General features: G+C 40.1%; 2 protein-coding genes across 4 annotated transcripts in view; both read right to left on the reverse strand.

Moving 5' to 3' along the window:
* Window positions 1–817: 817 nt before the first annotated feature.
* LOC115043867 (SH3 and cysteine-rich domain-containing protein 3) lies at window positions 818–7,283 on the reverse strand. Its single transcript, XM_029502628.1, has 13 exons — window positions 7,146–7,283; window positions 6,673–6,751; window positions 6,358–6,436; window positions 4,596–4,752; window positions 4,418–4,515; window positions 4,231–4,312; window positions 3,827–3,924; window positions 3,580–3,646; window positions 3,394–3,443; window positions 3,216–3,319; window positions 3,077–3,128; window positions 2,428–2,565; window positions 818–1,507 (listed from the first exon to the last, which is right to left on the reverse strand). Exons 2-13 carry the CDS (start codon window positions 6,687–6,689, stop codon window positions 1,409–1,411), a joined length of 1,041 nt encoding a protein of 346 aa, XP_029358488.1. The 5' UTR covers window positions 6,690–6,751; window positions 7,146–7,283; the 3' UTR covers window positions 818–1,408.
* A 1,868-nt stretch (window positions 7,284–9,151) lies between these two features.
* r3hdm2 (R3H domain containing 2) overlaps window positions 9,152–20,566 on the reverse strand; it is a 44,327-nt gene continuing 32,912 nt past the window's right edge. Inside the window, exons 20-29 of one of the 3 annotated variants that reach the window (XM_029501940.1) lie at window positions 17,230–17,365; window positions 15,544–15,701; window positions 13,845–13,984; window positions 13,367–13,467; window positions 12,366–12,535; window positions 11,956–12,100; window positions 11,147–11,241; window positions 10,593–10,677; window positions 10,189–10,344; window positions 9,950–10,158 (exon numbers count right to left, since the gene is read on the reverse strand). In XM_029501940.1, the coding sequence (XP_029357800.1) occupies window positions 9,950–10,158; window positions 10,189–10,344; window positions 10,593–10,677; window positions 11,147–11,241; window positions 11,956–12,100; window positions 12,366–12,535; window positions 13,367–13,467; window positions 13,845–13,984; window positions 15,544–15,701; window positions 17,230–17,365 (1,395 nt within the window). Of the gene's footprint in view, window positions 10,345–10,592; window positions 10,678–11,146; window positions 11,242–11,955; window positions 12,101–12,365; window positions 12,536–13,366; window positions 13,468–13,844; window positions 13,985–15,543; window positions 15,702–17,229; window positions 17,366–20,566 lie in introns of all 3 variants that reach the window. The other 2 variants (XM_029501942.1, XM_029501941.1) reach the window with 2 other exon arrangements.

Here is a 20,566-nt window from a genome sequence, read left to right on the forward strand (position 1 = left end):
TTTTTGGCATCCCTGCTCCATCCTCCCTGTCAGGAGTGGCAGGGTCAAAGGGTCGCGGATGATAACATGGCAGCTGTGATATCTTCCATGCAGTCCCTCTGTCCAGAGCAGCATGAAGTAGAGGCTGTTTCTCAGGAGGAAGTGACCCGTATCTGAAGGGGGTGCTCTGTTGTCCAATCAGACTGCTGAAACCTGGCAAAGCTACCTGCTTGGCCTGTGCTGCTCCTTTCCTCCGACAAACAGAGGAGGGAGGAGGCGTGACCAGACAACTCATCATCTGCATCTGAACGCACATGGTGTGTGTGTGTGTGTGTGTGTGTGTGAGAGGCAGCGTAATCCAGACAAACAAATAGGCACAGAGAAGCAACTGAATGAGGAAGTCCATCTAATCAAAGGTAGAGCACAGAAAGGAAGGAACAGAAAGGAATTCGTTACTAAATACGGATGAAAAAAAGGATGAATGGAAGCAAAGAGCCAAATTTAAAGGCTTCCTGTCTGCCTAGCAGCCATGTTACTGAGGCCTGTAGCCGACACACGTCTCTGTGGACCTCCAGATGTCAGTCCCTGTTTCTCCTCTGGCTACTCACTGCACTCAGGATATATGTTTAAAATAACTCTGTGCTCCTCTGGGGTTCTGCAAATGCCTCTATCACTTTTGAATCTCATTTGTTCACTGACTTGTGAGGAAATGACTACACTCTTACCCTCAACATGAATTACGACAAGAAGAGTTTTTCTTTTGTCTCCTGTGACATGTATTTTACACACAGACACACACACAACATTCAATATGGATGCCATGCCAATGATTGCCAATACTGTTAATAATAATAAAATAATGTCAATTGTAATTCTGCTGATCTTGGAAAGATAAGAGTGGAAGCTGTATCAGCTACATGGTGTTTGGATTCAAATGTACAAACAAAACTACTTTAGACATACTAATGAAAGTGAAGACAAATAAAAATAAAATCTTTTTATGACAAAACTAGGAACTTACTTTCTCTAAAATTAAATGAAAAGGATATTTCAGATGCGTAATAATGCTTCACCTGTTACCACGCAGGCACATTTCTTTATAAGCCCGAAAACGATGCACCCAAAAAAACAAAACAAAACAAAACAAAACTGGTAGCGCTCTTCAATCTGTTTGCTAACAGGCATAATCCTCAGACTGAAACCAACAGGTGCAAAGTTAAATTATTTTTATTTTCCATTCAGCTATTTTTCTGACTCTACATACTAAGTAGGTCTACTTGTCACAATATATTCTGTGGTCATTTATGACTTTTGCAAAAGAACGAAGAAAAACGTGCTGAAATAGAAATTCAAGTAAGAATTGATTCAGTAGGACAGCAGGTGAGCAGAAGATGAGACTGCGATAGGAGGAGATGCCTGCTGCTCCTCTTCAGATCTCCTGCAGCAGGTTGGAGGGGAAGAAGCCGAGCTTGCGCCCTGTACTGACCTTCAGGTAGCCGTTCACCTCCTCTGCCTTCTTCACCACAATCTGAGGACACACATTTACACTGTCACATTTCTATAAATATATTTCACAAGGGGACAGTACTGTGGAGTGTTTTTGTGGCTGTGTTATATGGAGCGCGCAGCATCTGCCATCCAGACTCCAAGAACAAAGAAAACATTTTTATTTGCAAACGTGACGAACAACCTTCTTGTTGTGGGGAAACGGCGTGAATCACAATGCCGCCGTGCTGCACTCCTACTCTTACAAACTTAATCTTTTAGAAACAAAAAAACCCCTTGAAATTATAAAATAATCTTGATTTGCTATTTCGTTGAGATCACTACGGATGGAGCTCACAAAAGTCCAACTTTGGCAGCATGTGTTGGAACCATATGTGCCAAAGATGTTGTAGCAGACAGCTGAGCTTGTTGCTGAGCAGTTTTCACATCTTCAACAGAGGAATATGGGTTTAGAGTTAAGTGTGGGCAAGTTTACAGGAAGGATTAAATGTGACCAGCTGTGCGCTTTAACACCAGAAGAACCTGTGAGTGGGAGACTGCAACATTTATCTCTCTCTGAAAACCCAACGTTTGCTTGTGTGTGTGTGTGTGTGTGTGTGTGTGTATTTCTACATAATGACTTTTTAAATGAATAAAGAATAACTGAACTGGAAGATGTGTTTTCTTTTAAACCGTTTTAAAAGAGAATTTAATTTTCATAGAAATGCATGATGGTTGGGTTTGTTATGCTGACCTCCCTCCTCTGGATTAGTGTTCATTAAATTCTTCCGTTAATTAATTAAACAAGATAACTTGTGGGAGCACGCTAACAAGTTTGTGCTTTTGTGTGTACCAGCTTTTTTCTGGTGTGTTTAGCGCTTCAGTTTGGGATTTGGTTGAAATATAGTTGAGATGTTTTGTGGTTTAGTTTTATAATGAAGCAGTGTGTGTGTGTGTGTGGACCTGGTCTTTCTTCAGTGTGATTTGGCCCATCTCTCTGTTACCAACGAAGGAGCGTGTCACCTTGTAGACTCTCTCTCCTGCTCGCACTCGGATGATGTAGTTGGCGGGTATGAAGCCTGTTCTCTCTCCGATCTTCCCCTGGTGGATGAGAGGCTGAAACAGTTCAGTCCTGCAGCTCCATGTGTAGATCAGTAAAATGACTCGATTTAAACATGAACATTAACCCTCCCTGGAAACAGTGCAGTTTATTTAGAACCTGATTCTGGAGAATTCCCATCACTCCAAACTGTGTGACAGTCAGTGCAACGTTAATTAATCAACTCTATATTGTCCGTTCTACAGCCAGGTCCAGACCAAAATCACAAAACTGTGGACTGGCAGAAATTCCCAAAGTTCTCCACAGAACTTAAGCTTGTGGTCTTCACCACCATATTACAATATTACCCACAATGCTCTGAAGCAGCTGCCACGCCGTTGACCCTGAAAAAAGACAACCATCCGATGGCAAAAGTTAAAGAAGGAAATAATAATCAAGATCTAATTAACTGATCCTCTTGCCCCGTGGCTGTGTCTCTGTAAAATCTCATAACTCTTGAAATCACCTCCATCATCTATATGCTGAAATACATGAGAGTGTGTGCAGACTCACCCTCCACCACTCCTCATTGGAGTCATCTATCACGGTGATGCGATCCCCAGCACTGAGGAAGAAGCTGGATATGAGTACCAGAATACAGACAATTTAAGAAGCATTGAGAAACACCAACAAGGTGTGGAGACGTTCTTACTGCATGTCCAGGTCGTCTTTCTCGATGGCCTTGAAGCGATAGAGAGCCAGATAGTAGTGAGACTGACTGAACACACCGATCTTCCCCGGCTGAAGCTTTTTACTCTGAGAATATACAAATATTATTCGTCATCGTTCATCATTGCCACCAACATCATCCTCGTTATGTTATCTCTGACCTTGTCATCGGCAGGAGCTTTGTCTCCCCTTTTGTCTCCTTCTGTGTTTGCTGGGACATCGTGAACATGGAGACAGAGAGCAGAGGGGAAAAAGGACATGGCGGACTGAGGAGCAGGAGTCGCAGCTGGACATAACAAAACCATCTACTCCTTCAACTGCTGACAACTTGTTCAGCATGTACTCACCTCCTTCACCCCCCTCGTCCTCCTGTTTGGGCTGGGACTCATCTTCCTCCATCATCATCATCATCATCTGGACAATTTAGGAATAATAATAATTTAATAGTAGAGCCCACATCGGCTAAAGGAAAAGATTCAGTAAAAATGCAGCAGCAAAGAAAATGATGATTTAAAGTAAAATAAGGACAAAGTGGCTGTGTGTTGGAGGGCGGCTTCGCTCTGATATTAGTGATTTTAGTGCATCCACACTCACATTCTTCTTGTCCTCTGACCCTTTTTTACGCTCCTTGTTGGCCATGATCACACCGATCCGCAGCGTCTCAAACACGGGGTCAGTGCGGTTTGACTGTGCTGAGAGAAAACAAAATCATGGCAAGTTATTTTAATGTCAGTTAAACCTCCATTCGTGGGTCACACAATTTGTAATAAGTATTAAAGTGGAAATCTATACGTCTTATAGATAAGATTAGATAATAAGGTTCTCAGAGAAGCAACAGCAAAACCTACAACTTGATGCTTTAAACACATAAATAAAAAAGGAAGAGTTGGTTTGAACATGGCTACATGAAATTAGGATATAATGAGAGAGTTTGATTTATTTTCTGATTTCTAAGTGAGTTTCCTCTTCATGCAGCCGTTTGCATCAGCGGGACTCACAAAAAGGCAGCAGCTGTGAGACTGTGGCGTTCTGCTGACTGCTGTACAGAGGAGAGCTGTACGCTCGTCTGAACCCTGGGGGCTAAAAGAGGAGACTGAATCAGTGATGAGTACACAGAATATAAAAGAAATGTGATTTACAGGTTAAATATGGCGCCATTAAACTTCTGCGGAACATGAGGCTCACAATTTTGCCAAAACACCTCTGGAACTCCACGTAGGACTGACACTGGTGGTGGATGCTGGTTTTGCAATTCTTACACCGCAATGCAAACTTGTTGTTTACTGAAAAGAAACCAAAATGAAGTGAAAATGAAGGCCTGACACACACACACACACACACACACAAAAAAAGAGAAACGTACAAACGATCATGCGTGCGCAGACGTCACAAAACTTAGGTTTCTTGCAGTAGTGGTCCTTGAACTTGTGAGGTCTGTCATTGACTGGTTTAACTGGCTCGGGTGGAGGAGGTTCTTCTTTCTCCTCCTCCTCTACTTCTTCATCGTATACAAAATATACCTGGAGATTAATGAGGCGGAAGGCACAGAATAAAGGCATCATGAAGAAACAACTGCTGGAAGACAAAAGAAAACAGCTCAGTTCACTTCAGCTGTAACAGATGAGACCAGCTGTGCAGAAATCAGAAAACAGTTTGGCAGTTTTATCGGCCTGTGTGTTTTAAATAAAGATGGAATCTTTGGATTTCATCACAATTTTCAGGTCGTCTCTTCCGTTAAAACAAACGATCCCTGTACCCTCCAGCACACTCAGCTGGAGAGCTCTACATGAGAACAGTTCTATTAATACAGAGCCACCCTGCAGTCTGAGCCACATGGAGTCTGTCTGGGTTCCCACAAAATGGATCATATCAGCCAGAGCCAGATCTACAAATGAACGCTTCCAAAGTCTCACAAACTTTTTTTTTCCCCTTAAATCCATAATTTTTGTTTCGAAAGTAATTCAGCATGATACATACATTTTTATTTTATTTATTTATTTTTTTTAAATAGACTCATGGTGACACACGTAATGCACAGATGGGGCAGGTTGAAAGGACTCAAAATATGTATGTAGCTCAAAATAGCCTTCAGCAGAGCCTGACATAATTCCCAACTGAATGTAAGAAAGCTTGACATGGCTGCTCCTAAATAGACTCCAGTCTGGTCAAAGAGAGTCATGAGGATGCTCCACACACACACACAACCAGACCGACGCCTGACAGACTGAACTGGCTCTGTCTCTCCATCACTGGCAGGATTAGAGGTGTTCTATGGCCGTCAGGCTGTGGATTTACGCTACAATAACTGATAATACCGGGGAGAGTTCACACATTATAGCACCATTACTCTGCGACTCTATTTAGCTGTCAGGATTCCTAAACAAACCAAGCGTGATGCCTCAGTGTGTTTCACGGCTTACAGCTGATGTTTGGAAATCGTTCACAAATCAAAGAGAAAGCAGAAAACGTGTGACATCGGTCCATCAACCATTCAAAGAGTGATTTTTATGTGAAATTAAGATCAGCATATACTCATTAACATATATTAAAGGGTTGGTTGGGCCATGTTTACTGACTTGAGTTACATTCAAATTTTATCTGTCCAGGTTTTGAGATATGTCTCTATGCAGTGATTGTTTTTGCGTCGCTCACAACACCACCAGTTTGACTGAAAACGTAATAATAATGGTGTCCGCTCTGTCTCCAGGGACAGTGTCCCACTCATCCACCGAACACACTGTCATCAGTTTCCAGTAGAGTTGCATTACACCGAAGAAAATTTCTCATGAAATCCATTGACACTGTATAATGTGTTGACAGTGTGCAATTTCAAAATGTCATTTGTCGAGGCAGGGTTGTTTTTTGTTGACTTAGCTGCAGATCTAAAAAGCAGCGCGAATAAAACAAACTGTCTAAATGTGATTGGTGACAGGAGTTGTTGTGTTTTTGTTTTATTTAAGTAAAATGATGAATGAATGTGAGCTTTATCTGTTTTTGTAGTTAACATATTAACTTATTAACATAAGCTGTGACAAATCTTGAATACTTGGAACTCGGTGTGACTTGTAAACAGCCTCCTGTAGAGTGTGTGTCACATGATAAGTGCTGGATATTAGATGTCTCACCGTGTTGTCCTCCTCTCTCACCACATTATCAGGGAGTGGTGGGTTGTCATGAATATCCACAGAGTCCTTGTCATCCAACCTGTCATCATTGGATAGTAAGTGTTTGAATGCAGAAAAATAAATTGCGACATACTCATGGGGGGTCTTAGTGTGTTTGTTCCTCATCTTCTGTTATTTTCTAATATCAAGAGACCAGAGAGTGTTAGGAAGTAACTTTCCACACAGTAATGGAAAACATCTACCTCACAGTCATTTTTACATCAAGTGAAGAGAAAATAACAAAATGTTTTTGTTCTGTCTGCAGACTGAACTTACGAATCATAATTCGCCATGAAGTTTGGCCAGTTGAGGTTTTGTTCTTCCAGTTATCGAGAGATTGAACCAGCAGGTGTCACTGTAAAGAGAAAACACACCAGCATCACTTGTGTTTGTGGAGAAGGAATTCCTTTCCCTCTTTTGTGAATGATAAAATCTTTTAGTTTGGCCACCCGTTCACAATCAGTGAGCAAGCAGTCACTTTATGCCAGACCGAACATTTCACGTTTTCGTTCGGCTGTACAACTTGATATGTGGAAAAGTGAAACCAAGACTCAGTTAAGATTTATGACTTTTTTTTTTTGAGGGATTTCCTCTTCTCAGGTTGCTCTACATGTTAAGGACATGAATGAGGAAGGTTTTACAATCCCAACCCTTAACGTATTAAAAAAAACTATTAGTGAGAGGTTAGAATGAGTGAGAGAAGCAAAATGATTATTCAATATACAAACACATAATGAACAGAAACTGACCGTGGAACTTGAATTCCTCTTCTTCTCAAAGTGACTTGGTTCTGGTCGTGCCAACACAGTCAGAAGCGTCTCCACAGCATAAAAACTTCTGGTAACTCTGTCTTTTTCTACCAGCCTTGTTGTTCATTTACATGCCTGACTTTCCAAATGAGGCTCCAACAGGTGGGACATTGAGATGAGTAATGCCAGCAGGCCAGCCCAGCCCAGCCTCTGTGTGTGTGTGTGTGTGTGTGTGTGTATGTGTGTCGTCTATGTGACTGTTTGGGACAGCTGAGCGCTTTAAACGCTGAGAAGATCTCCCAGCTACTTCTGGTTCTTTGCTCAGTAAAGACTAACGTACAATATTAGCTCACACATCTCTACACAATGACCAGCTTTTTGACTTTACTGAATCAACCACTGCAGCAGAGGAGCTGAAACTAAACCTCTGTATTCACCAAAACTGATCCAAGTTTTTGTTGTTGCTCCTCTCATTCTAAATATATTTACTCTGGTTCTAAAGGATAATACAATGATCATCAATTAGAGAAATTGAGCTGAGGTTGAAGAAATAAAATCTGAATGGACAACAGCTCAGCTGACAGACTCATTTAGGAAACTACAGTTGTGTTGGTATTGGCACATGTATTGCCATTGTGTTAAAGTTACTTTTATATGTTGGTCCTTCTATTTTACAAGGATGCCTGAAAAGCCAGAGGAGCTTTAAATAGATGAACATGCCATTTTTGTATTAAATGTATAAAAATGAAAAACAAAAACTTGACGTCCTCCAGCAATTTGGAGTCATCAACATGTCATGCTGCTCCACAGACACTTGGTGGCAACAACAGCTGTGGATTTGGCCATTTTCACCAGTAGATGGTGTTGCTCAGCTTGAATAATACAAGATGAATGTATGAAAGGCTTCTATTTCCATCACTGAGCAACTATTTGCTGATGAATCATGTGATATGATCAAATATACAGCTACCAAATGGAGCTGAGATTGTTTTCCTATCTGAGGCCAAGAAACCTTGACACAAAAAAATTTTTTATCATCTTTAAGCATTACATCATGTTTGCCCTCAGTATATTGCTGAATTCACTAGGAACAACTATATGTTTGACTCAGAATGATTCAGTTAGCACAGCGTGTCAGAGAGTAAGGAGACAGAGAAAATGTAGAAAATTTAACAGAGATGCTGTATGTGACCTTTCAGTCAGCAAGAAGAGCCCAGACCTGCAGATGGTTGTTCCTCTGGGAAGCCTGAATGTGTTCAGTATGCACAGAGGGGTCAGGCGTTAGAGGAAAGACCTGAAAAAAGGAATGCAGAAGCTTTTGTAAACAACAAGAACTAAAACGATTTTGTTTGAGTTTAAACAAATAACAGATCAGAACCCAGCTGGAAGCCTGTGGCAGATGTGATTGAAAGGAAGGAATATTCTCTGGAGGAAAGCTGTTCGGCTCATGCAGCAAAGTTGTGTGATATACTATTACAGAACACACAAACACACAGGCGGTGGAACTAACCTGGTTGTGTCTCCGCAGGTCAGACTTCAGAGTTGGCTCCAGAGAAGCCAAACAAACAATGAACCACAATGACACAGGAGATGTTTTGATAGATTTTTTCTCGACTTTTATATTTTTAAAAACAAACAAAAAATAACCGATTAAATAAAATTTACAGTAGACATATGCAATCATTGTGCACTTTAACTACTTCTTCTGATACGTTCTGCACAGCTGTCAACAAAAAACGCAAACACAGTGGGGCGTCGGGGTGGAGTGAAGGGGATGGGGGGGTGAGGCGTGGGAGACAGGCCAGGACAGAAGAAGTGAGGTGGAGGGCAGAAGAAGAGGAGGAGAAAGGGATGAAGAGGGAAGGAGTAAAGGATAAAGGAAGGCCTAAACTTTGTCACTCAGGGAAAGAAAAAAAAAAAAAAAAATCACTGAATATATAGATTTATTTTATTCCTTACATCACTTATATAAATATATTGAACCTCAAAAAACCCCCAAAAAAAGAAAAAAAAAAAAAAAAAAAGGAAAAAAAAAAAAAAAAAAAACTTCAGAAAAAAACAGCGCAATACAGAAACCCACAACAGCAGTAAGGCAAACAGAAAGCAAGAGAGGAGAGAGCAGAGAGTGCACATGAGCGGGACAGAGGAGCAGAGGAAGGTAAGATGCAGCATGAGACGGGGCAAGTAAAAGAGGGAGGAGCGGCGGAGGAGAGCAGAGAGAGTGCGCAACTGTGCGTATGAAAATGTTTACATATGTTGGATAAAGAGACAACTGGGTGACAGAGAGAGAGAAAAGAGAGAAAGCATAGGCAGAAAATAGAGAAAGAGGGGCTGGAGAGCAGAAGGGAGGAGGAAGAGGAGGAAAAGGTTTGACTGAGGTCGACTGTCCAGTGTGTTTTTGTTATGTGCTACGTGACCCTGTTGCCTGCATTTGTGTGTCTGCTTCTCCTGGTATGTTTGTGTATGTGTGTGGCATTGCATGTTTTTGTATAATGTCAGCACACATTCCACGGCAACAGTGAAACACATGCTCACGTGTCTTGTGTGCTCTTCTGCTATATAAATACAAAACAAAAACAATGAATAAAAACAAACAACAAAATCATATTTGCAACCAAACACCAGTCATTTCATGATTCACACCTTCTTCCCTTTTATACATTTAACGCATGGTTTTTTTGTTTAGTTTTTTGTTTTGTTTTTAAATTGTACACTAAGAGCAGTCCCCCTCAGCCCTCCTTCCTGTCCCACAACTCCACCTAGAGTCTCTCCTTCTTTCTGTCTTTCTTTCCTCCCACTCTCCTTCACTGAGAACTGGCTCTTTCCAGCACGCGCAGGTCATAGTTCTTTTTGGCAGCTCTCAGTTTGAAGAGACTGGCTCCGCTGTTGTTAAGTTTGAAGGAGGCACTCTGAGCAGCCATGGTGCTGGGGAACACCGCCACCACTGTGTACAGGTGAGCCGGGTCGTTGCCATCTCCCTTTGCTCCCACAGTGGCCCCGGGCCCAGCAGTGGCTCCTGGTCCAGAGGGACCCGCACCAGGACAGGGGCCGCAGCCTCCTGCGCCTCCTCGGCCACCCTGGGGCTCCTTCAGCCACTGGATCTTGGCACCGCACATCGAAAGCTGGTTGAAAAGCTTTTCAGCTTCTGGACGTGAAATCCCCTCTGGCAGGTCCGTTACCTCAAGCACTCGACTCACCACTGGACAAGAAAACAAAGACAGTCAGGGAGATCGAGCTGCAGCCTGGCTTACCTGAAGAACATGTTCCTTCACATTAGAAATAACAGAGAAACAATGGTGTGGAGACCTGAGGCCAGTAGAACTTTAAATTCTGCCAGTGCTGACCACAACAGCTCAAAGTTAATTTTACAGCTTCCAAAAGAAAATAACCAAACACTTTGAGATCCTCTAGTATATTCCTGTATGTGACAATGTGTCTGAAACTTACCAACATCAGTGGTGCCGAGATCTGTGGATGCAGATTTGAGTGTTTGTTTCTTCCCTCGTGTGCCATGTTTAATTACTCCTTGGCCCTGGAAACAGTAAGCACACTCAGTGTAAAGCTAATTACCAAAATGCAGTAACATAAGAGGACACTAGATGGAGGCATACACAATCAGTAGAGCCTTAAAACTCTCAAAGTCTTCAGTGGCGGGAAATACCAACAGCTGGCAACAGTATGCACACTAGAGGGCACAGTCGAACTGATGAAGGGTGCAACCCAGACAGCTCATAGTATGTTTGTGACCTTATTACCTTTTGGTAGTGCAACATACTGCAACGTTTTTAGATAATGCCTGTATAACCTCTATCTCTACTGAAAACAGCCTTGTTTCTCATGGTGTATTTTATCCAATGTCAGATTCATCATGGATCTGTTAAGGCCAGCAAGAATCATAGAAGCAACATATTAAAAGAAAGGCCTCTAATTAACTAACTTGTATTATAATTAACAAATACCTGACACTTTAGGATTCATCATGGAGGCTTGTCAGTACTGACCTGATGGGAGCTGTAGGAGGACTGGCCATGTATGAGGGGAGGCGGACAAAGGCTGTACTGGAGCGGCGGCCCCAACAGAGAGTACCTGCCATCGCCTAAACAATTTAAACCATATTAACATGTCAAACTGATCAATTCTGAAACAACAAACAAACGATTTGTGTTTTATTGCCCCAGAAGAGATCACGTGACCCAAAGAAGCAAAGTGAGCACACAGACACACACAAACACTGCCCCCACCCAAACAACAACAACAACCTAAAAGAAAAGAAAAATGTCAATTTACCTAACGTGGTTTACTACTATCATATGGCTTATTTTATGCTTCAAAGACAAACAGAGACAAGGCTGATAGTGATATTACAGGAATCATCTGATGTAAGACTGTGTCTGAGTGAGCAATCTCACATTTCAAACATTGGGTCTATTCGTCAGACAAGATCAGTGATGTGAATAATTGCCATTAAAATAAACAGCATGGTGCCTGTCATTTGTTGCAACCGTAGTGATGTATTATGTCCTGTGGGCTCAGGGCCAAAAGGCACCTGACAAGGTTTATAGAGTTTGTGTGGAAATGGGTGAAAGAGCAAAGACAGATCAGGTGTTTAAACCTACAGCAGGAACAGCGTGAACTTGTGATTCATCCAATGGCACGTGGCAGGGATAAAGTGCAATGTACAGTGCCTCATGTGTCAAGTGGGATTACTCAAATGCATCATGAGCTACATAGACGCCATATATGGCAACAATCTCCACTGTGTGTACATTTACATGCATTTCACTCAGAACTTTTTTTGTTCAACCTTTACCTTGGGCTGCGCCTCCTGGCCGGGGAAACTGGGAAATAAGGGGTAATGGTCCAAGGCCTGGACAGACGCTGTTGACGCTGCTGGAGGGAGATGGGGTGGGAGACTGAGTTGGAGAGGCCAGGGGACTTGTGAGTTGGGTAGTGGCCTGAAGACAAAGAGAAAAAGCAAAACATAAAATATAAAAACAGAGCTCCATCGTCCTGATGGAGTGATACCCGTCACTTGAACATACGGACAGATTGATTGCCGGCATCTTTAACAGTTGAGCAGTATGACAAATGATAATGATACATGTAGAGGGATGAATAAATGGATCGATGGATCTGTGGGCTACATCCTGGACTCATGAAGTTCTGTACAGTTGTTAACAATTGAACCCAATGGCAGAGGAGATGTTGATGGCTGTGTACCTGTGGAGTGTTGTCAGGTTTGTAGAGCTCTCCTGGTTTGCTGGGTCTCTGCTCTATGCTGTAGTATTTGCATGGGTTCCATTGGACCAGAGGAGGATTCTGGGAAGGCTGTGGTCCATTGGGGACACTGAGCTGCATGACCATCACCCCAGGCCCAGGAGGGGGTACTCCTAAGGGAGTGTAGAGAGAGAGACAGGCACACGTATTATTTAAACAGGTCTTCTAAGCAATTATTATTGCTTATATATTCTTAACAGTATTGACAGGCCCCCACAGCTGTGTGAAAGCTCCTGTTTAAACAAGTTAAGCTCTAATTCCAGTTTTTCTTTTCTTTTCCTTTTCTTTGCAAACACAAACTTAGACAAAGTACTGCAGGTTCAGTCTAATGGTGAAAAATGTATGTTACAATAACACAAAAAATTTACATTCAAAACTAAAGTGCATTATTGAATTCAGTCTCAGGTCCGTCTTTGTGCCTTTAAATAGGCGTGTGTTTATTTGTTCAGAGGTTTAAAAAAACAACATGACCATCATGTCGTCAACATTTACTTAAGAGCAAATGGGAGCACAAGGTCTCGTTGAGGTTTAGGGATTTTCCAATTTCTTCAAACATAACCTTTTTTAAGGACACTGATTTTCAAACTCAGTGCGTGAACTCTGCGATCCTGAACTTTTCCCTGATTTTCTTTCACCCAAATCCGTAAAGGACAGTTCCAAGTTTTGACTCTACTATTAGTTAATGTAGGGCTTCCAGGTAATATCACTATGACCATTAAAGAGACATACACCCTGACCTGTTGATCAGCATTTTCATCAACACATCATACAGGTGATGCAACTTGGCCTACTACAACATTTGGATAGACTTTAAAACCACATGAGGCCATAATGGATTCTGGAGGGTCATTTGGTCACAGAATTTTTTTTCCCCCTGAGAAGGACGATCCAAAATTAAATGTGTATGACTAATGGCCACTTTGCAGCCTTTTCTCTGTACTCACCTGAATATTGCTGCGGCAACTGCTGAGGATTGCAGGGGGACGGCGATTGTGTGATTTGATACTGTTCATTGCTGGGGGGCTGCAGATAACCTACTGATGGACTTCAGGAAAGACACACACAAAGGCGTATAATTACAGAGATATCCAAACATTAAGCTATTGAAAATTATTTTAGAAATGTCCGATGTTTAACAGACATCTGTCAGTATATCACAATTCAGATTTTGCAATTAACAGTTTCTTTAGCAGTCACAGTGGTCTGAAGGATGCAGACACACTTTGAGGAGGAGGAGAGAGAAAAAAAAAAAAAAAAAAAAAAAAAGATTGGTTCTACTTGTCGGCATCTGTATGGAAATTTACAGCTTCTTTTGAAAGTCTAAGCATTTAGAACCTGCATTTTCTTTTTTCCCCAAGAAAGGTGGATACCAAGTGAAATCTGAAACTCTTCAGCAAAGCTATGATATATTTAGATACATACCTTGTGCTATTCTGCTGTGTGGGTGTGATAACACTGTAGTAGACAGGCATGGGCGCCTGGACAGACTGGCTGACTGGTACCATCACCTGTTGCTGGTACTGCTGCTGCACCACCTGCTGATTTTCATTTCCCACAGGCACCTGGGCAAGGGTTGAAACAAAAAAAAAAAAAAAAAAAAAAGGGGGAGAGACAATTTTTAGGTAGGAGTTCTAGGTAGAATAAATTGGTGGTGCACTTAATGTCTTCAGAGGTTAAAGAAGTTAGCAGGACCTGTGTTGCAGTAATTTTTATTTCTGATACGATCCTGTGCTTGGAGCCTCATTTTAATTAACACTGAGTCTATTTTCATCTAGTTCTAATTCTTGCGCCGAATGAATTTTTCCTCCTATACATTGTGCTGCACTACAGACTGTACAGCTGTGTTGTTTTGTTTTGAATTGTGGACTTTGTTCACTTCTTTTAATTAAACTTTGAGAAAAGGTAAATCTCACCACATGCAAATTTAACACCTTCTTTTGAAAGTACTTTCCTTTGGCTGATGAAACGTGAAACTATGAAATTACAGCAATAGTTTAACATTCATTTGAAATAGTAAACTTAAAATTTATGCTAGATCAAAGGCCAGTCTTGAAATTAAAGTAGCTTTGAGTCCAATGGTACAAAGCATTTGATGATTGATTACTCCCTGCAGTTCTTGAGATACAGTCATTTCCAAATCTAAATTGCAGGAATATGAAGTATGAGTGTATTTATTTATTTTGCCTAAACCAACTGTGTAATAAGTCCAAATGTTTTCAGCTAATAAAAGGGTGTAAGGACATCCTTTTTTGTTGTCAAAAACTTGTGCTCTAGCTTAAATTTTACTGATTTTAAAACATTCAGTTCCTTAGCGCTGTGCTTTAAAGTGGGTTAGAAAAAGATAAGATAATTTTGAAATTAACGAGAGCAACTCGCCTTCTACTATGAAGCTGCTGTAATGGACACAGTATGTGGTTTTTACATTATCTTGCCGAATATATAAGGCCTACCTGGAAACAGATGTTTTCTGGATGGGAGCTTATGTTGCTATAAAACCTGTATATACCTTTCCAGGTGTGTAAGCTCTTTAGTTTTTAGGACACAGTCTCAATGGATTTGAAAAATAATTAAAATTTTTGATTAATCTGACCAAAGGACAGTTTTCCACTTTGCCAATTTAAATGAGCTTTGGCCAGAGAATACAGCAACATCTTTGGATCATATTCACATATGGCTTCTTCTTTGCTTGATGAACCTTAAACCTGCATTTGTGGATGGTATGACGGACTGTTTTCTCAGACTATGATTTCTGGAAGTGATCCTGAGCCCATGGAGTGATTTTCATTAAGAATAATGCCTGTTGTTCATGGAGTGCAGCCTGGGGAAGATTACAGCAATCCAATATTGAATTTCAGCCTTGTCATTTGTGCAGGGAGATTCTTCCAGATTCTCATCAAATTGTTTCCCCATTGTTTACCATTTCATCTTTTTGAGACATTCTTCTGCCATAGAATTCAAAATGAGCCAATATTTTTCATGAAACTGAGTTTAAACATTTGATGTGTGCTCTGTTGCAAAAATGTGGTGTCTAGAAATCTGTAAATCAGTGAAATTTGTTTTTAGTTACATGTAATTAAGTTTCATTTCTAAGACAGCTGCATGGTGCAACATCTTTTCATACCTGATATGATGGCATCTGTGGGTATTGGACCATTATGCTTTGCATTTGCCCACCCATTCCTGCCCTCTGAGAATTGAGCAGACCAGGGTTTTGGGGCTGCTGCACACCCATCATACTCTGGTAGCTCGGCTGCTGGCTGGGTATCATTGTCTGGAGACCTGATGGCAACAGACAACAAATGGAGAACAACAACTTAGGAGGGACGGTAAATAATAGAGAACAGTACAAGGAATGAGAAATTGGGTGAATTGTTTACAGACAGCTGGCAGCTGCTCCATTGCTTTTCAGAGAGATTTTTTTTTATTTATTTTTTTTTAATAGAATCAGTGCACAGCACGACAGATGAAAATTTTATCTCATTGCAAGACTGTTAGTCCTTTTTAAAATGGCCAAATTATGCTGAACTAGAATACATATCAGGAAAAGAACTGATGTGGAATATAATGATACAATAGGTTTCATATCAATTGTGTTTTAACAAATAATTAAAGCTCCAGAATGACAAACAGTAAAGCACATCTCTCTACACATCAACATCTTATGTTCTGAAGTAGGTTCATTCATTTGTCATCTTTTATCTCCATGCATGACAACTATGTTGTTTTGTTATCTGTTCTGTGACACGGTGTGAGATTTATATAATTGTTTTATGGACTCTCTCAGGTTTACCACCACTGTTGTTATTGTTTAATTTTGTTAGTGGTATGCTGAATAAAAAAAAAAAACAACAACAACATAAGAACGCCTAAATGGATCTTGGAAATAATTTTGATGTTTTACACAGTACTTGCTGAGTACAGGAATGTTAAGATTTTGCAATGCTCAGGAAAGTGATGAAAGCTATTCCCGGATCCAGATCTGCACCACCATTTGATTTATTCTTTACTGGTCCATGCCCAATCCCTCCACTGAGTTTGGTGTAAATCAACTCAGTACTTGTGCAGTCAAGCCAACCAGCAGAGGAAAACATGAAACCCTCAGTTGTGGTAATAAAAGGAGTAGATGTAAAGTAATTTTTCAGTTCAGTTTTCAGAGGAGCTAAAATCACCCTGCACATTGCTTCTTTAAGTATAAATCTTTGTCATTACAAACTCTCATTCCAAACCAAGCCGTAACCTCGGTTTGAACTGAGTACAATGTTCATAATAAGCCCGTTTAGGTTGTCAGCCATGTGTATTTGTCACTTACTGTATAAACACAGACGTTTATACAACGTTCACAGAGGATCACAACTGAGGGAAACATTACCTGAGGGTAAAAAAAGAGCTGTATTTTGGTCTGGTCATATTTGACCTGGCAGAATAATGGGGGACCACAGTTGTTTAAAATCAACCTCACACCTGCTAATCTTGAAACTGAGTAAGATTAGCGTTTATTTTGCTAAGGGACAGGATAATGAATTTAAAACCATATGGCCTTTACTTGTGCATTGTTCTGGATTCATTTTAGAGGTCTTGGGGAAAAAAAAAGTATCTTCTATTTTCAATCCATATCTCATGTTCATTTTTATTTACAGTGCTAACTTGCTATGTGGACACTTAAGATATTAAGTGTGTGTGCGTCTGTTTGTTAAGAACAAATATTACATCAGTACCTTAAATCTTCTCATTCTTCTACATAAACAAGAGGCAGGTTTAATGACAGCACAGCACAGTACATAGGTACTACACAGCAGAAAGAACTGACCTGACTGCTGTGTGGGCTGAGGCATAGGTTGTGTGCGCTGGGCAGGATAAGACACCTGGTGGGAAATGGGCTGGGGCACACGGTACTGCTGGCCTGAGCTGGGATACTGACCAGGGGGGTAGTATGACACCTGTATCTGAGGAGGAACAACACAAAAGACATAAAGCTATTAACACAGATCCAAGGAGCACGGGGGGGAAGGGACAAAAACAAAAACCGGCTGAATCAGAGCAATTCAGATTACATGCCTTCAGTCTTAAAGGAAAGGAAACTCTTCTCCCATATTTTCACAGCATTATTTGTCACCAATTTCCACAGGCCAAAAATAAAGACCATAGACTTTGTGACATGAATTAAGATTTTAATAAATCTAACATTTAAAATGGAACTTTGGGAAAAAAAAATTTTGTAAAAAAAACAAAAAAAACAAAAAACAGTGGGCAGTGAAAACATTAAAATGCCAATCCTGAAAGTTATGATAGTGAACTTATATAAATGTCAATATTTACTGACGTAATTGTTTGTGGTCTCCACCAATTCCTTATTATTTGATTCTTCCTGGTAAATATTTCATTGTTCTCCAGCTAAATGTCCAAGTCTGTTCTCCTGCTTCTCACTAATTTCTCACTCTTTAACTTGTTTGGTTCTGGGCTTTAGGTGACATACTGTAATTTATTAGATTGTCCCGTTGTAGACAGCGGCAACCACAGATGAGTAAAACCAACCAGCGAGGCCAATCACCATGATCAACACCTTTCATGAACAAATTGTCATGTGATCTATTGTTATAAAAAACATATCATTAAAGCAACTTGACATCCTCAACAATGATACACGCCAACAAGATGTTGCAAGATGCATCACTCAGTTCACAGTAGTCGCACAGCCCTGAGTGTCCGGTGTTGTAACAGGAGGAGCTTGTGTCTTGTAGAGTCTGCCTAAATGTAGCATCAGCAATTTCTAAGCAAGACTGGATGTTAGGAGGATCAATATGTTCTGCCTTCACCTTCATCTGCATACAGTGCACAACAACATTTGGCACGCCTATCGGCTGCAGCTGTGCCAATATTTGCACTCCTGTTATATCGTTGGCCACCCACATATTGAACAACAGGGGGCATGCTCTTTTTACAGAGCATTTTTCTATTTATACAAGTACAGATATCTAGGAGACAAGATAATATAGGAAGGTGTGCAGGGAGATAAATGCATAATAAACCATTGTCAATGAAGGTCAGAACAGACTCTACCAAAAAGTAAAAAGAATGAAAATAATGATTTAAAAAAAAACAAGAGACAAACTGACTCAGTAAATTTAAAAACAAAACAAAACCCCCACACACAACAAGACAACAGACTTTTAGTAAAAGGACATCTCAAAGCTATTTGCACCATCATAATTTAGTTAGGTACACTAAGATGACATTTCCATTAAATACTTAATTAACTTTTGGATCTTGTACAAAACACACACAAACAAGAAGTCATCATATTTGCATATATATATATATATATATATATATATATATATATATATCTATATCTATATCTATATATATATATATATATATATATCTATATCTATATCTATATATATATATATATCTATATCTACACACACACACACACACACACCAACAACACAATTTATATATAAAGGCTATAAATAAATAAATAAAAAAAAAACTCAACTAAAGCACTCTTCTCTACATCCTGGCCACAAAAACACTTAAACGGGGGGTTCTCGTTGGCCATTTCAGTATTTACTGACCAGGTCAATCTAATTCTCTTTGATGGATTTGAGCAAAAGCCTAAAGAGAGGCGAGCGTGAGAAACTGTGACTGTCACTGCAATCTGAAGGATGTGACAGTCCTGCTGGCAGAGACTGAGCTTGTGAAGGTGACAAACAGCACTCTGATTGATAGGAGTAAATTCCCCATTGGGTGAATCCTGCAACTTTTCAGGAATCACACCACTGTCGTGTCACACCTTTTAGCCTGCAAGTTTACTACAGGTGTGTGTTTTAACATGTTTCGGTAAATTAGAGCTGATTGTAGTGTGTACAGTATGCTTTCAAGCAATTGCAAGGATAGTGTAAACTACTCTTCACAATAAATCAGTGCGAAGGGGATAAGATGAAAATGCAACACAATAAATTGTCCTATACTGGCAATTTAAGTATTTCAAGAAATAAAAAACAAAATAAAATAAATGACTATTGACTGAAAGTTTAGGAGACATTAAAAACTCCAACCTTTTTTGTTAGTAGTAGCAAATTACTTGGTTTGTTGTAGGAGACATCATATTACATGACTGAAATAATTATTTTTACAGAGATAAAAATGTTAGACCCCTGTTGTTGTATTTCATATGGACTGAAATCATGTTAGATAGGGCTCTGTTTTTGTTATTCACTGACACAAGAAACACAGATTGTGACGATACATTCTTTTAGGCAATTGATGAGGGACAAAACTTTACCAAAGCAGCAAACAGAGACTATTTACTAGTTATTTCATGGCACCAAGGAAGCCTATTCACAGCAAAACTGTGCAATATTATTTAATTGGAATTGCAGGTAATTATTTTATATGTTTTTAACAACAGAAGAAGCATCAGAAAAGTCAATTCTGCAGTTTAGACTCTAAACTTTAGAGAGTATCTCACAGGATACAGGATGACAATTATTGTTGCAGTTAAGTTCCTGTGATGGAAAACTACCACAGTGACCATCATATCACTTATTCATTGGCAAATTAAAGAAACCAATCAAGCTTCATCTGCCTCTTTGTGTGTGCTAAACAGGTGCTGGGACTATCACACCGTGCACTGTCGTCTTTCAATAACACTACCTAATGAGGAGTAAGGAACATGATCCTACAAAGAATCAAAAATCTGAAGCAAACAGAAACAGTCTAATAATAATTTATCAGCTTGATAAATTTTCAATGAAGACGTGTCAGCTTGGGATTTTTGTGACACAAAAATAGATTTTTTTCAATAAACCCAGTCTTCAGCCATAAATCAGACTTTGACCTGAACATTTTAGCTACAGTGAAAGTGAGTTTTGAGTGATTGGGTAGATGGCATTATTATATGTGTATGCTGTGTAAATTGGTAAAGCTCTCAAGTTTTTCTTGTGAGCATTTGTATCATCTTGGAAGGTAAGCAAAGCCCTCTGCATGAGGGGAATATCACATTAAAACTTCCAAAAAAAAACTGAGAATGACATCCAAATTAAATTTTTTCTCTCTTTGTCCTTTGGGATTTGCCTGTCAAAATAACGGTATTGTGAGACCAGTTCTTGCTGACCTAGGGCCAACAATTATGATTCACT

This window comes from Echeneis naucrates, chromosome 5, assembly GCF_900963305.1.
Source record: "Echeneis naucrates chromosome 5, fEcheNa1.1, whole genome shotgun sequence".
Lineage (NCBI taxonomy): Eukaryota > Metazoa > Chordata > Actinopteri > Carangiformes > Echeneidae > Echeneis > Echeneis naucrates.